Raw genomic sequence first — 15,153 nt, 5'->3', positions numbered from 1 at the left:
GACATGTGTCAACCAAGTCAGAAAGCCTGACCACCCGATCCCGTTAGTCGCCTGTTACGAGAAACAATCGTCTTTTATGGCAAGCATGTGTTGCTGAAGGCCTATTCTGCCCTGGAACCTTCACGGGTCTCTAACAAATGTATACAGTAAATATAACATCATTTTTGGTAAAGATTAACAGTGTCATGTGAGACAGTCAAAGACTAACAGCCTAACTGTACTGGATGAACAGTATCTTGATTGCCAAAAACTAACATAGAATATCTTCAGTGATAAAACTTCCAAAATGGAACTGTTGCAAGAACCAAGTCAGTTCTTGTTCGGGAGGGAGCGTGAAGTTGGCTCACTTGCCCACTAATATACTCACCCACTCACTCACCCACTCACCCACTTGCCCAGGCTCTCACACACCCACCACTGCTACATTGCGGTGTGATGAAGCGATGCTATTGGTCAACTTGAACCACACTTCCTTCTGACCTTCACTGAGAGAATCTTTCATGGATGAACATTTTTATGGCTTGGATTACGCCACAGTAATGGGTTTATCACTGCTAGTGAATGTGTTTGCATGTGTTCACTGACTCAGGTTCCTATAAGTGATGAATATTTATACATGATTTGTCAGAATGTTGATTGTTGTTTATGTGGAACGCTGTCTTGTTTGTTTCTGGAACCAATTCTAATACAGATTTATAACAACACAAGTACACTTACTTTCTGTTCAGTTTCCGTTTTTAAATATGTAGGTTCGTAATGTTTTTCCTTCCTGTCTGCCCCAGGCAAACAGTAAAAACCTTATGCTCTGTCCTGTTATAAAATAAATGTTCACTGGAGGAGCTTTTCAATGAATATCTGAATTGAAAGTCAGATTTCAATTCGACATAATGATTGGATGGAATGATGAGTGTCTTCCTGTGTCCCATTGTTGTCAAAATGCATTGTGGGGAATATTAAAGTGCGCGTCCGTCCATGTACATTTGTCTTTTCAGAATTTCAAAATCGTTCACTTTTTCTTCACCATACTTGGCACATAGATAAATGTGGTGGTGTTCTTGTGCCGTTTGATGGTTTTGAATTTCTGTATAATTTTTGGGTTGTTTTTGCATGTCCTTGGCATAAAGTTTGACTTTGACTAAAATTGGTGGTAGTGTTCTTTTCCAGAGCAGAACTGTAAAACCTTTCAATATTCCTTCACCGAATTGGTGAATTTGGTATTTGGATGTTTTCTTATTTGGATATTTTTTCTGTTTCCATGCCACCAAGTTTTTTAGTGCTTCTTTCTGGAGCTGATCGTTAAAACCCTTCGTTATTCTCCATCAACTTTGCCATATACACACCAAAACTTTTGACATAATCATAACTTGTAGACATATTCATGAAGAGTATTTTCCCACTGTGTGGGATATTGATGACTGTCTTGTTTTATGATACAATCCGTACAGAATGAGGAATGTTTTTTAACAAGTCAGCAGTTTAAGGTAGGCCCTCAGTCTTGAGTCATGGTAATGATTTTCGAAAATTGCACATGGAAAATCAAAACAAAATGATAATAGTTTCTTAAGTAACTTTTTCATTTTGAAAACAAACAATTTGAATCTTTTTTTCCTGAGTTGGTCTGATGTATTTGTTTCATTATGCTGAAAATAATGTTCAATGATGAACCAATTTAGAGTTGGATTGTTATTCATTCATATCATTTTGATCCAAACAAAAATCCTGATAACATTGAAACATCACTCTATGCAGTAAACAAAAAGTTGTCACCCATAAAAGTGAATGTTTTAATTTTACTCACCAACTTCTAGAATTAACTACAAACAATTACTGATCTTTGCCAGTTCAAATTACACAGCAGTCTTCACTGAAGTCCTTGCAACTTACACAGTGGTTAATCGCCGTATCACGAGGTTCTTGGGAAATGCAATCTTTCTACAGAATGTTCTGAACATCTCTCTCACTAGTGCTATGATGTATCTATGTTTCTGTGACAGAATGGGGGTGTTTGATGAACTCTTTGACAGAATCGAGGAGCCTGATGACCCCCCATGATGGAATGGATTCATTATTTCCACAGTTAATTGGTGTTTTTTATGATCTGGAAGTGAGTTGTGTCTCCAGGGATTTGAGCTGAATGTAGAATGTGTAATTACCAACTGTGGTCATGTGTTGTACAGTGTGGAATCAGGGAGTCATTAGCGAGGTAAAGTAGGCTAGTTTCACTGCTCATAATGGTAGGGGTTAAACTTAGGTTGATGTGTATGATAAGGGTTGCATTGGGGTTGAATGTGGGTGTAGTTGAGATGGAGATGGATGTGGATGGAGTTTAGGTGAAAGTGGATGTTGAGTTGTATAAGGCTTTTATGTGGTTGGGCCTAGGGTTGTGTGAGGGTTTGATATGGGTGAGCTTGCGTTGGGGTTGGATATTTGGTGAGGTTGGTCTTTGATATACATAGGGATGGGTTGCGGTTGGGTATGGGTGGGGTTGAGTTGGTCTTGGATATAGATAGGGATGGGTTGCGGTTGGGTATGGGTGGGGTTGAGTTGGTCTTGGATATACATAGGGATGGGTTGCGGTTGGGTATGGGTGGGGTTGAGTTGGTCTTGGATATAGATAGGGATGGGTTGCGGTTGGGTATGGGTGGGGTTGAGTTGGTCTTGGATATAGATAGGGTTATGTAGGGGTTGGATATGGGTAGCATAGAGTTACGGATGGACATGATTGGAGTGGTGTTGGAGTGGATGGGGAGGTGTTGAGCTTGGATGTGAATAGGGTTGTATTGGGCTTGGATATGGGTAGCATTGAGTTGGGGGTTGAATATGGGTGGGGTTGAGGTGGTCTTAGATATTGAAAGAGTTACGCTGGGCTTGGATATGGGTGGGGTCATATTGGGGCTGGATGTGGGTGGGGTCACATTGGGGCCGGATGTGGGTGGGGTCATATTGGGGCTGGATGTCGGTGGGGTCATATTGGGGCTGGATGTGGGTGGGGTCATATTGGGGCCGGATGTGGGTGGGGTCATATTGGGGCTGGATGTGGGTGGGGTGGTGTTGGAGTTGGATGTTTGTGGATTCGTGTGTGGTTGAATGTGGAGGGGTCCAGTTTAGGTTGGTTGGTCTTGTATCAAGTTAGGGTGGGATATAGCAAAGGCTCATCCTTTAGGTGTTAAAATGACTGGGGCCCAATTGATTTAGGACTGGAGCCAAGTTAGGGTGGGATATAGCAAAGGCTCATCCTTTAGGTGTTAAAATGACTGGGGCCCAATTGATTTAGGACTGGAGCCAAGTTAGGGTGGGATATAGCAAAGGCTCATCCTTTAGGTGTTAAAATGACTGGGGCCCAATTGATTTAGGATCCAACTGGAGCCAAGTTAGGGTGGGATATAGCAAAGGCTCATCCTTTAGGTGTTAAAATGACTGGGGCCCAATTGATTTAGGATCCAACTGGAGCCAAGTTAGGTTTATATGTTACAGCTTTTTGTCACTGAATAGTCAATACTGAATACATATTGATTAATTAGGGAGGTTTTCAGGTACATTTAATGGTTGATTAATACCTAAAAATATTAATATAATCAAGAGATGAAGACCATCTCTGTTCATGAAGATTTGTTTCTTTACTTGATGAAATAACACAAGTCATGTTTTTCTATCAAACACCCTTGCATCCTTCAACTTCATTGCGAACAGGTGCTTTGGATTAGTGACAATGCAGTAATTAAGGTCATTCAGAAAAAACACATTTTTGATGTTGACTCAATTGACCATGACAAGTTTAACCTGAGACACAAGTTATTTCAACAGTTAACACAAGTAAACCCATGGTTATTTTCTCAAATGTACACTAATATTTACATTAATGACAATGTTAAGGAAACAATATGCAAAAATAGAGTAATTAACTGCAGTTTTTGTAACAAAGAGGCATCACCTACAGAGAGCTTCCATAAGTGTCCGTAATAACTTTCTTTATTATCCAGGTATACAAAATTTGATGAACCTTTCCCAACTTTTGGGAGAGTGTAGAAGTGGTTCATAGTACACGTGACAAATTGAAAAACTTCTTTTGAGTAATATATTTGGAGCTGAAAGTAAAAATAAATTGTTGCATTTAGTCTGGTTTGCAGTTTGTATCAATTAGAGGTTTTCAACGACATTATCAGCCATGTTGATAGTAATGAAGACTTACGAGGAGCACCAGATTTAATTCCATTTAAACATTACTTCCTGCATGTTTGTGGGACCTGATTGCATGCCTGCGAACGATGTGTACCTGCAGCTAACTTCCGTCATACTTAAATCATGTCATGGACTCAAGGACAGTTGACCTTAGTTACTCTCATGCCGACGTGATGTCATGATTAGGGGTTTGCGTAGTCACAAACATGTTTATTGAACAAGAAAATAGAATGGGATTAAAGTTATTTCTTCTGTAGTTCTACATCGGACATGTTGTAATGGTATTAGGGAATGTTTCTACATTGAAAATGTATAGGAGGTATTAAACCATATTCCTACAGTGGATGTTGGTGTATTAAGCTATGTTTCTGCAGTAATATGTTGTTGTGGTTGTTGTTGTCTATAGTTGTAGTAATGAGCTGTAAACCTGCTATTGTTGTTAGTGGTGGTCATGGTGGCGTTAATATTAATACATACATCTGTAGTAAATGTTGTTGTTGTTTTGTTGTTGTGTGAGTAAATGTCTGAAGCTTATGTAGCAGTGCCAAGCTCCCCACTCCTACTGCTTGTCTGTGTCTCAAGGACAGTGGGGTCGCCGAGTGGTTAAAGCGTTCACTCGTCACCTGGGTGACCTTGGGTTCGATTCCCCACATGGGTACAATGTGTGAAGTTCAATTCAGGTATCCCCAGCTATGATATTGCTGGAATATTGCTAACAGTGGTGTAAAACCCAGCTCATTCACTGACTCACCATTTTTTTTGTGTGTCGTATAATTCAGTTGTCTCAGATACAGTTTGCTCTGCCAAGTGGCCTCCATTTGGTATCTCTACAGTAATCGTAACTCACATATTTATAATTACAACAGTCATAATGCTAAGATCTCTTTGTGCACATGGTCACAGGTCCTAGGCAATGTTTATATGTCTGTCCAGCTCATGGTTCTGTGTTTAGAATTGTCAAGGGTTTGAATACCCAATAATTTTTCCATGTTTACTCTCTACTTAAAATAGAACTTTGATGCACATACCACTACAAGATTCATCATTTTATGTGTTTTTAAGGCCCAACATAATTCTCATACTGTCAAACCGCACATTTCTAAAGAATGATTAACTGTTGAGCCAAAAGGTCACTCCGACATGTCAGCTCTTATCTTTATTGCTGCAAGAGAAGGTCACAGGTTAATAGCTTGATGTTTAGGTTATTTCAGTTTTGCACTTTATGTATTCTTTGCCAACAGCCTTGTACAGAGCTTGGTCATTTGATACTGGCCAGTGCAGGGGGCGCACTTTTATTGTTTCATAATGGAATCATTGTCAAAGGATTGTGTAGATAGCACCAGTCATGTTACCCACATGCATGAGATAAGGTGCTTTAAATTTCAGCATTTGACATACATGCATTGTATCAGATTTTTAGGAAGATCACTGTGGGGTGAAATTGCTTCGTTGGACATGACAAAGACGTGGTTTAAATACCTATATTGTAGTAGTTAGTAGTAGTCTCTCTCTCTCTCTCTCTCTCTCTCTCTCTCTCTCTCTCTCTCTCTCTCTCTCTCTCTCCATAGTCGACTCTCATGACAAGCAAGCGTTGCTGCAGATCAATGTGGATCTTCATGATCTTCATTAGTATGTTGAAACAGTAGTGAGTGAGTATGCATCTGTTAGCAATATTACATACTATCATGGGGGGTACACTAGATAAGGCCTACATACATTGTTTCTGTGTGGGAAATTAAATCCCTGTTCTCAGCAGGTGAGCATGTTTAGGAGACCTGTTGTATACTATGTAGTTTAAGCTGTACTAATAGGTAGCCTAAAGAAAAAGGACCAGGTTTTGATGGAATTCTCTGGTTGAGGATAAAAACACTGCATAGGATATAACAGGCATAGTGTCCCACTGGCTTCAGGAATGTTAATAATATCAGCATTAAATCAAGAGCCTGTTACCAGTTACAGCTACAGACTTTTTGAGATAAACATTTCCTTTCAACTGAAAGTGGATGTGATTTATCAACTGCTTCCATCTCTCGTTTGTTAAAGTCACAGTCTGCTAAAGGGTGTAAAGGTGGTGCTTATATTGAGTGAAGTCTTCCTCGGGTTCAGCTGCTTGACATGTTGAGAGGGAGTGTGTGAGATGTGTGTCCATGGTGCTTATATTGAGTGAAGTCTTCCTCGGGTTCAGCTGCTTGACATGTTGAGAGGGAGTGTGTGAGATGTGTGTCCATGGTGCTTATATTGAGTGAAGTCTTCCTCGGGTTCAGCTGCTTGACATGTTGAGAGGGAGTGTGTGAGATGTGTGTCCATGGTGCTTGCATTGAGTGAAGTCTTCCTCGGGTTCAGCTGCTTGACACGTTGAGAGGGAGTGTGTGAGATGTGTGTCCATGGTGCTTGCATAGAGTGAAGTCTTCCTCGGGTTCAGCTGCTTAACACGTTGAGAGGGAGTGTGTGAGATGTGTGTCCATGGTGCTTGCATTGAGTGAAGTCTTCCTCGGGTTCAGCTGCTTGACACATTGAGAGGGAGTGTGTGAGATGTGTGTCCATGGTGCTTATATTGAGTGAAGTCTTCCTCAGGTTCAGCTGCTTGACACGTTGAGAGGGAGTGTGTGAGATGTGTGTCCATGGTGCTTGCATTGAGTGAAGTCTTCCTCGGGTTCAGCTGCTTGACACGTTGAGAGGGAGTGTGTAAGATGTGTGTCCATGGTGCTTGCATTGAGTGAAGTCTTCCTCGGGTTCAGCTGCTTGACACGTTGAGAGGGAGTGTGTGAGATGTGTGTCCATGGTGCTTGCATTGAGTGAAGTCTTCCTCGGGTTCAGCTGCTTGACACGTTGAGAGGGAGTGTGTGAGATGTGTGTCCATGGTGCTTGCATTGAGTGAAGTCTTCCTCAGGTTCAGCTGCTTGACACATTGAGAGGGAGTGTGTGAGATGTGTGTCCATGGTGCTTGCATTGAGTGAAGTCTTCCTCAGGTTCAGCTGCTTGACACATTGAGAGGGAGTGTGTGAGATGTGTGTCCATGGTGCTTGCATTGAGTGAAGTCTTCCTCAGGTTCAGCTGCTTGACACATTGAGAGGGAGTGTGTGAGATGTGTGTCCATGGTGCTTATATTGAGTGAAGTCTTCCTCAGGTTCAGCTGCTTGACACATTGAGAGGGAGTGTGTGAGATGTGTGTCCATGGTGCTTGCATTGAGTGAAGTCTTCCTCGGGTTCAGCTGCTTGACACGTTGAGAGGGAGTGTGTGAGATGTGTGTCCATGGTGCTTGCATTGAGTGAAGTCTTCCTCGGGTTCAGCTGCTTGACACATTGAGAGGGAGTGTGTGAGATGTGTGTCCATGGTGCTTACATTGAGTGAAGTCTTCCTCAGGTTCAGCTGCTTGACACGTTGAGAGGGAGTGTGTGAGATGTGTGTCCATGGTGCTTGCATTGAGTGAAGTCTTCCTCGGGTTCAGCTGCTTGACATGTTGAGAGGGAGTGTGTGAGATGTGTGTCCATGGTGCTTACATTGAGTGAAGTCTTCCTCAATTAAACTGCTTGACGCGTTGAGATTGAGTGTGTGAGATGTGTGTCATCAGACAAAGATGGTCCATACAGATGGGTCTACAGACCAGACACTGATTTCTCAATACTCTGGACTTTTTTGAGTTTTTACTCAAATTTGAGAAAACACAAGAAAATGCATTTCACAGAAAGACCTAAAATCAATAAAAAACTTAAACACAGTAGACTAACTCACTGATGGGCTGAGTTTTATGTCACTTTTAGCAATATCCCAGCAATATCATGGCAGAGAACACGTTCTACCCATGTGGAGAATTGAACCCTGGTCTTCGGCGTGACAAGCCAACGCTGTAACCACTAGGCTACCCAAGCACCCAAACATGATAGACAGTTTGAATTTGGTTTATGGATTACTTTCGATGTGGGCTTTTTTATTTAAAAAATTCAGCCGTTTCAATTGTCAAACTCAGTTTGAAGTTTGAGTAAAAGTTTGTTTCGAGAAATCGGGTCCGGGTCTGTGTCGGTTTAGAAGGATCTACAGACCATGTATGAATCAGTCATGGTAGTATAACTGGTGTGTTTAAGCAATGAACACACAAATTGCAGTAGAATAGATTTTCTTAGCTTTATTTCAGTGATATTCAGTTTTACTATAACAAACAGGTATATTCAAGACAGCTCTATCACTTAACACAACAGTTATCACAGAACATTCAAGTCATTGTAGAAACAACATTCAACATTCAACAAACAACTCCTGGATGATCATTGGAGTTCGCAGACTTCAAAATTAGTGCTTTCTCGGACCCCCTCCATGCCACAGGTCCGACTGTCCAGTGAAATTTCATAGGGTCATTTTGTAAATATATGCCACTCTCTCCAACTTGCTAAGTTATAACTCACTTTTAAATCATGCAAGGTTATGGCCTGATAAAAATGTTCATTATTTTAGCAGTTTAATGATGGATTGTTTTTGGGACTTGTAACTTTCAGGTGTAGCTTGTCCAACTGGTGTGGAAAATCTCTCTCTCTCTCTCTGTCTCTCTCTCTTTCTCTCTCTCTTTCTCTCTCTTTCTCTCTCTCTCTCTCTCTCTCTCTCTCTCTCTCTCTCTCTCTCTGTGTGTGTGTGCGCGCGTGCGCGCGTGTCATGCATGCACCTGTATGGTGTAGTAGTTGGAGCATCCAGAGAGCAAAAGGTCGCAACTTTAACCCTCGGTTATGTCCTACCAAACGACATTGAAAAGTGGTACTTGTTGATCCCTGTCTGGCGCTCTGCATTAATGGGTACAACAAGGAGTTGTCGAGTGCAGAGTCAGTATACTGTGTCTGTGTTGGGTATTCATGCTTCACTGCGACATGGTATCTCAGTGAAATAGCACTATAAAACCAGCTTAAGTCTGGGCTAGTAAATTTAAGGCGCCACATATACACTTGCACAATTGCACATCGTCATATGAGTGAAATATTCTTAAGTACAACGTTAAAGCCTATTTGATCACCACACCTAATCTCACTTAGTTCAATACTTCACCATATTCCAATATGTCAAATCTGCACACTAGTGTCTAAAAGGTTACATATTGTATAAAAATAAGTGTTTAACTTTGTGTATCCATATGCAGATTAAAAAAAAACATTTCCCAGGATTAATTTTTAACAGACTGAAAAATACAAATGTAGTGCTCCTAATATGGTCTGCTCATAACATTTCATTATCATGAGCCAATTACAAAGAAAATATAGTTTTATCTTCAGGGTACAACAAATTACAGTGCAACACACAAATCCAGCATCGTAACATGCAATATTTTAACATGATTTGAGTGAAAAACAGTCACTTTGTCTACACAAAAACTGATCATATCAAAAATATACTTATAGGACAGGCAACATATTTGGATTCAATCTTTTTGTACACATGGCAGAATTTGTAAAATTATTTAAGAACAACACACAGAAACATTATTTGGGCCTCCTGAAAATACAATTTTCAAGCTTACCTAATGGTTTATTTTTACCTTTTTTGAGTTTGTTTTTGTACATCGTAACTGGGTCACTGATATTCTCTCGAAATGAGGTTTCTATTTAGGGCCTGAAAATGTGACGTATACATTCTGTTTTTCTGATTAGCAAAAGTTGGAAACACACATATTATTTCAGTTGAAAGTGCAACAGTCTTGTGACACTGTATCTCGAGTGTATGAAATAAGCCAAAAATCCAGCCAGACTTAGAGCTGGTAACTTCAGAATGTTACCAGCCTTAAATGGATTTAACCAGACCAGACATCAAGATATTGTTAATTTACTCAGATGTATCGAACATCTAATTTTTTTGCCAGACCATCAAGCTGGCTAGGTGTATATTTAGACTGTCTATCAGAAATCTAGCCCTTCTCGGGCAGTCAGACAGGCCTTATTTCATACACTGGCAATTCTTATTAAACTTCTGCCTCACTGCCATTGATCCTGTATAGGTTGGTGCTATCACTCTCAAGCAAACATCAGAAGTGAAGTCTCTCACTTCAAGATGTAAGTTTATCCAGTTTTGTCAGCGGTTGACATTAACACGTGTCCATTAGTCGAAGATGTTTTGTTCCAAGAGACTATCAACAACAATATTTTGTATTTTCTGAAAGATCGGTTACTATGTGTGTTTGTTTCCCATCTACATGATATGCAACTATCGACATATTTACATGACAACCTTCACTGATCATAACCATGACAACAAAAACAAACAAAACAAAACAGTATACAACAATTGACTCTGGTTATTTCATGGCAATGCTCATTTGAAATATTAAGAGAAATAATTGGTTCAGTGCAGTCATGATTAGTAAAATAAGTTTCATCATAGCATAAACATACATACTTTCTTGAAATAGGTACTTGTGTTTTGAGTTAATAAATTGTCTCATGAATATATATACATTTTATGTTTACTTTGCATTTAGAAATATGCTGAACTGTGTGAATATTGATCCCATACAAGATTCTAGTTGCTAAAAATATTATCATGGAATATGCATTGATAATTTACTAAACTATCTCATATTGAAATACTTAATTACGTTAATCAGAATGGCTTTGTTTAATTGCTTGTTAAAGATCAGCATGTAATCATTGAGAAATCAACAAACATGGACGGTCCTTGTGCGTGTGAAATGAGAGTTCTTACCACTGATTATCCTGGGATCTGTGAACACAAATTCCTCAGTGAAAATGAAAACATGACATTACATTATAGACAGATTTGTGAAAACAAAAAAGATAAGTTTCAATCTCACTAAAGTCACCCCTTCACATGCGTTACCTAACCCAATCAGAAAGCAGGATTTTCTGGTTGAATGCTGCTAGTTTCAAAAGGTAACTTCAGTTCTGGTTCATGCTGTGTAAAGTGTTGTGACAAAGTACTTCCCACAGGCTGTGGATCATCTCTTCAATTCCCACATATTTATCCCAGTGAGGCAGGAGATTGTCAGATCCTAGCAGTTGGAATTCATATAGCTTATAAATATGGTCCAGGTCTCTCTCTGGTCTTGGATCCTTCTGGCAAGATGGTGTGACTCAGCTGGGGATCCTTCAGTGTAGGTGATGGTATTCTGTAAACATGGTTCATCTCAACATGGCCTGGTGGTTCAGCTTGGCATGGCCTTCATTACAGCCAAGATGGTGTTCTGTGACTCTGGCTCAGCTTGGCATGGCCTCCGGTGGTAGCCAAGATGGTGTTCTGTGACACTGGTTCAGCTCGGCATGGCCTCCTGTGGTAGCCAAGATGGTGTTCTGACACTGTTCAACTCGGCATGGGCTCCTGTTGTAGTCAAGATGGTGATTTGACACTGTTCAACTCGGCATGGGCTCCTCTTGTAGCCGAGATGGTGTTCTGTGACGCTGTTCAACTCGTCATGGCCTCCTGTTGTAGCCAAGATGGTGTTCTGTGACACTTTTCAACTTCAACTCGGCATATCTTCCTATTGTAGTACAGATGGTGTTCTGTGACACTGGTTCAGCTTGGCATGGCCTCCTGTTATAGCCAAGATGGTGTGATTGTATTCTGTAATGCTGTTCAACCCGGCATGGCCTCGGATTGTAGCCAAGGCGGTATTCTGATACTGTTCCACTTGGCATGGGCACCTGTTGTAGCCAAGATGATGTTCTGACACTGTTCCACTTGGCATGGGCTCCTGTTGTAGCAAAGATGGTGTTTTGTGACGCTGTTCAACTCGGCATGGGCTCCTGTTGTAGCCAAGATGGTGTTCTGTGACACTGGTTCAACTCAACAAAGCCTCTCGTAACCAAGATGGTGTTCTGAGCAGGAATTCTGATCTGCCATATAAATATTGTATTTTCTGCTCATTGAAAGCAATGAGTGTTGATTGTCTCAGCATGGCATCAGCAAAATATGACTGTAAACATGTAAATGGGAACAAAAAACATTGACCATGTTGTCAATCATACCCTCAAACACATACAAGTATTATCAACCTGACTGGGGCAGCTAATGCTCGCAGCATGATTGTGATCACTGTAGTACTCTAGACTGCCATGTAACAACACCTGCCCTTCTCAGTAATAAAGCACCTGTGACTTTATTAGTATTTCTAATAGCTCTCCCATAATTTTTATTTTTGGTTCATTTCAATTTTTTAGCAATATTCCAGCTATATGCTGACTGTAGAAAAATTGAGTCTGATCCAAACTATCCAGTGATGTGATTTACATCATGTGCTGTAATCTGGGATACAATGACATGGATCAACTAAATCACTAAGCCTTACCACCTTATCTGATAAGTTGCCTCAAATTCTAACCAACATCTTCACAGGTACCTGTAATGTTCAAGTGTAAAGATCATTACAAATTCACTTAAATGACCTGCTTAATCTTGACTGAAATATGGTCATGTAGGTATCTGCTATATCACGCTACTGTTGTCATGACTATTATATGTTAGTCATGTCATTGTCAATGACAATGGTAATTGTTTACTTAGATGTTTCAAACCCATTGTCATGAATGGAAATTGTTCACATAAATGTTTCAAACCCACTTTCATCAAGAAATATCAATTGTTCACATATATGTTTCAGGCCCATTGTCATCATGAATGATAATTGTTAACATAAATGTTTCAAACCCAATGTCATCACAAATGGTAATTGTTTGATTGTTCACATAGGTGTTTCAAGCCCATTGTCAATGCAAATGGTAATTGTCTGTTCACATAGATGTTTCAAGCCCATTTTCATCACAAATGGTAATTGTCTGTTCACATAGATGTTTCAAACCCATTGTCATCACAAATGGTAATTGTCTGTTTACATGGACGTTTCAAACCCATTGTCATTATAAATGGAAATTGTTCACATAAACTGTGTCATGCTATAGTCAGTAATTGTTCACTTAGATGTTTTATCATGATGAATGTTTTGTAATTGTTGACATGACTGTTTATGTCATTGTGGTCATGCGAGATGGCTGAGACAAACTCTGGCTGCTGATGGCGCTACTGGACAAGGAAATATTCCCATTGAGTGTCGTCTTCTTCACTCGTACCTTCTGAAACTGTTTACCCAGGGAACGTGTCCGTAGTGACTTTCTCCATCGATTCAGCATCATTTTAAATACTCGCACAAACTTATCATTGAACGCACAGTATAGGACAAAGTTAAGTGACAGGTTGCAACAGATGAGCACATTTGATATGATCTGAAGGATTCTGTATGACGTGGACTGCAGGAATTCAGCAATGGGTCGTCCCTTACCAAAAAGAGCGTATGCACTTGGACGGTCAGCAAAAGCAGATGGCATGACACAGATGATGAACAGGCACACGATGCTGATGAGGGTTATCGTGAGACGCATTTGTTCTCGGTTCCATGTGGCTTCTTTGTTATTTCGGATATGGAGAACCTTGCGCTGACGTCGTGCTCGCTGCACTGCGTATACCAGGTAGACATTGGAGATGCAGAGCACGGTGAGGGGGATGAAGTTGATGATGATGCTGTAGAACCAGTTGATGATGGTAAATAACTGAGTTTTTCTGAAGTCGGTTGAATACAGGTAATATTTTGGGTCATCAGGGTTGTACCTATATTCCACACGGAAAGCCAGGAATCTTGGAATGTTTATGATGCCGATACAAGTAATAATGATGGCAATTTTAACATTGGCACCTGTTCGGTTACAGTATATTTTGGCCCAGATTGGGTAACAGACAAACAGGAATCGTTCGATAGTGAGCATGACAATCAACCAGACACTGGAATTGGAACAGATATTTACAAGTGGGTAGTACAGGTGGGCCTCGAAAAAACGCCAGTAATAACTAAACGGCTGGTTACGAGCAAACACGAAGTATATGAAGGTCAAGGCTAAAGCACCCAAGTCAACACATGCCATGGCAGTGAGATAAGAGTAAGGTGACTCTTTTAGGTAATGTTCTGTGAGAATTAGAAGGTTGAGGATGTTGCAGAGAATCCCGAACACACAGATGGCTGGACCGATGTAGTCGTAGGTAATGTGTTCCAGCATGGATGCCACAACAGATTCATTGCTGATATTCATATTCATTGTGAAAGATTTGGGCACTCGGAAATCATCAATGTCCCAGTCAGACCTGAAAGTACAAACAATACTGTTTACTCAACATCAGGGAATATATCAGATGTGTGACAGGTTTTTAAAATGATTATGTTCTTTGCATTTTGAATATGTGATTATAAGATACATTTTCAAATTAAGTCTTATTAATATTGTGCAACAATAACAGCATCTTTGACATGTCAATGTTTTTTGTGCCCATTCCATATTGATAAATACTTGGGACATAATCATCACCATAGCTTTGTTTTGAGTCCATATTGAAATATGGCGCATAGGTAATAGCCATGTTGTTGCTGGGTGCTTAGTGAGTCAAAAAGTGGAAGCTGTCTAAACTGGCACTCATCGGGAATGAAGAAATAATCCAGTTTAGGCAACGTGTCCGATTGTAGAACTGATAATAAATGTACATGTCATGGACGGGACTGACATTTTATGCAGGTGTTGACACAGATTGGACAGATGCCGGTTTTGACAGCTTCCACTGTATTGAAGGTCTCACTGCCAAACACATCCTGTCCAGTCATGCAGTGTCATGTCAAACACAGAATATAATTCTGTGTTCCTTTGGATATAATGTAATGTATTCTTTCAGCATCCATTCTCTGCATGTATGTGGGCTAGATGCACATTTCTGCTTGATGTAAAACTGTAACATAGGTTAACTACGGGCACCTCATCCATTGGCATGTCTTTCCTACAAGATTTTAATATGTACTTCTGATATCTGCAGGACTGTGGACTGGTAAATCACTGAGCAGCCGTGCATGCACATACACATGTGCACATACACATGCACACATGACATGAATGTGCATGCACATTGCTATAAAAACACAATATGGACAGTAAACCCTTGTCATCTCTCTATCA

The 15,153-nt window shown here is 40.3% G+C and overlaps 2 protein-coding genes across 2 annotated transcripts in view; one reads left to right on the top strand and one right to left on the bottom strand.

Moving 5' to 3' along the window:
- Positions 1–15,153, top strand: part of LOC137259027 (probable ATP-dependent RNA helicase DHX35) — a 113,313-nt gene that overhangs the window by 29,114 nt on the left and 69,046 nt on the right. The window lies entirely within an intron of this gene.
- LOC137258580 (probable G-protein coupled receptor B0563.6) lies at positions 13,129–14,244 on the bottom strand. The gene has a single exon (XM_067796289.1). The coding sequence runs from the start codon at positions 14,242–14,244 to the stop codon at positions 13,129–13,131; it is 1,116 nt and encodes a 371-aa protein (XP_067652390.1).

Source organism: Haliotis asinina, chromosome 12 (genome assembly GCF_037392515.1).
Source record: "Haliotis asinina isolate JCU_RB_2024 chromosome 12, JCU_Hal_asi_v2, whole genome shotgun sequence".
Classification (NCBI taxonomy): domain Eukaryota; kingdom Metazoa; phylum Mollusca; class Gastropoda; order Lepetellida; family Haliotidae; genus Haliotis; species Haliotis asinina.
This window is presented reverse-complemented; position numbering and strand designations above follow the sequence as displayed.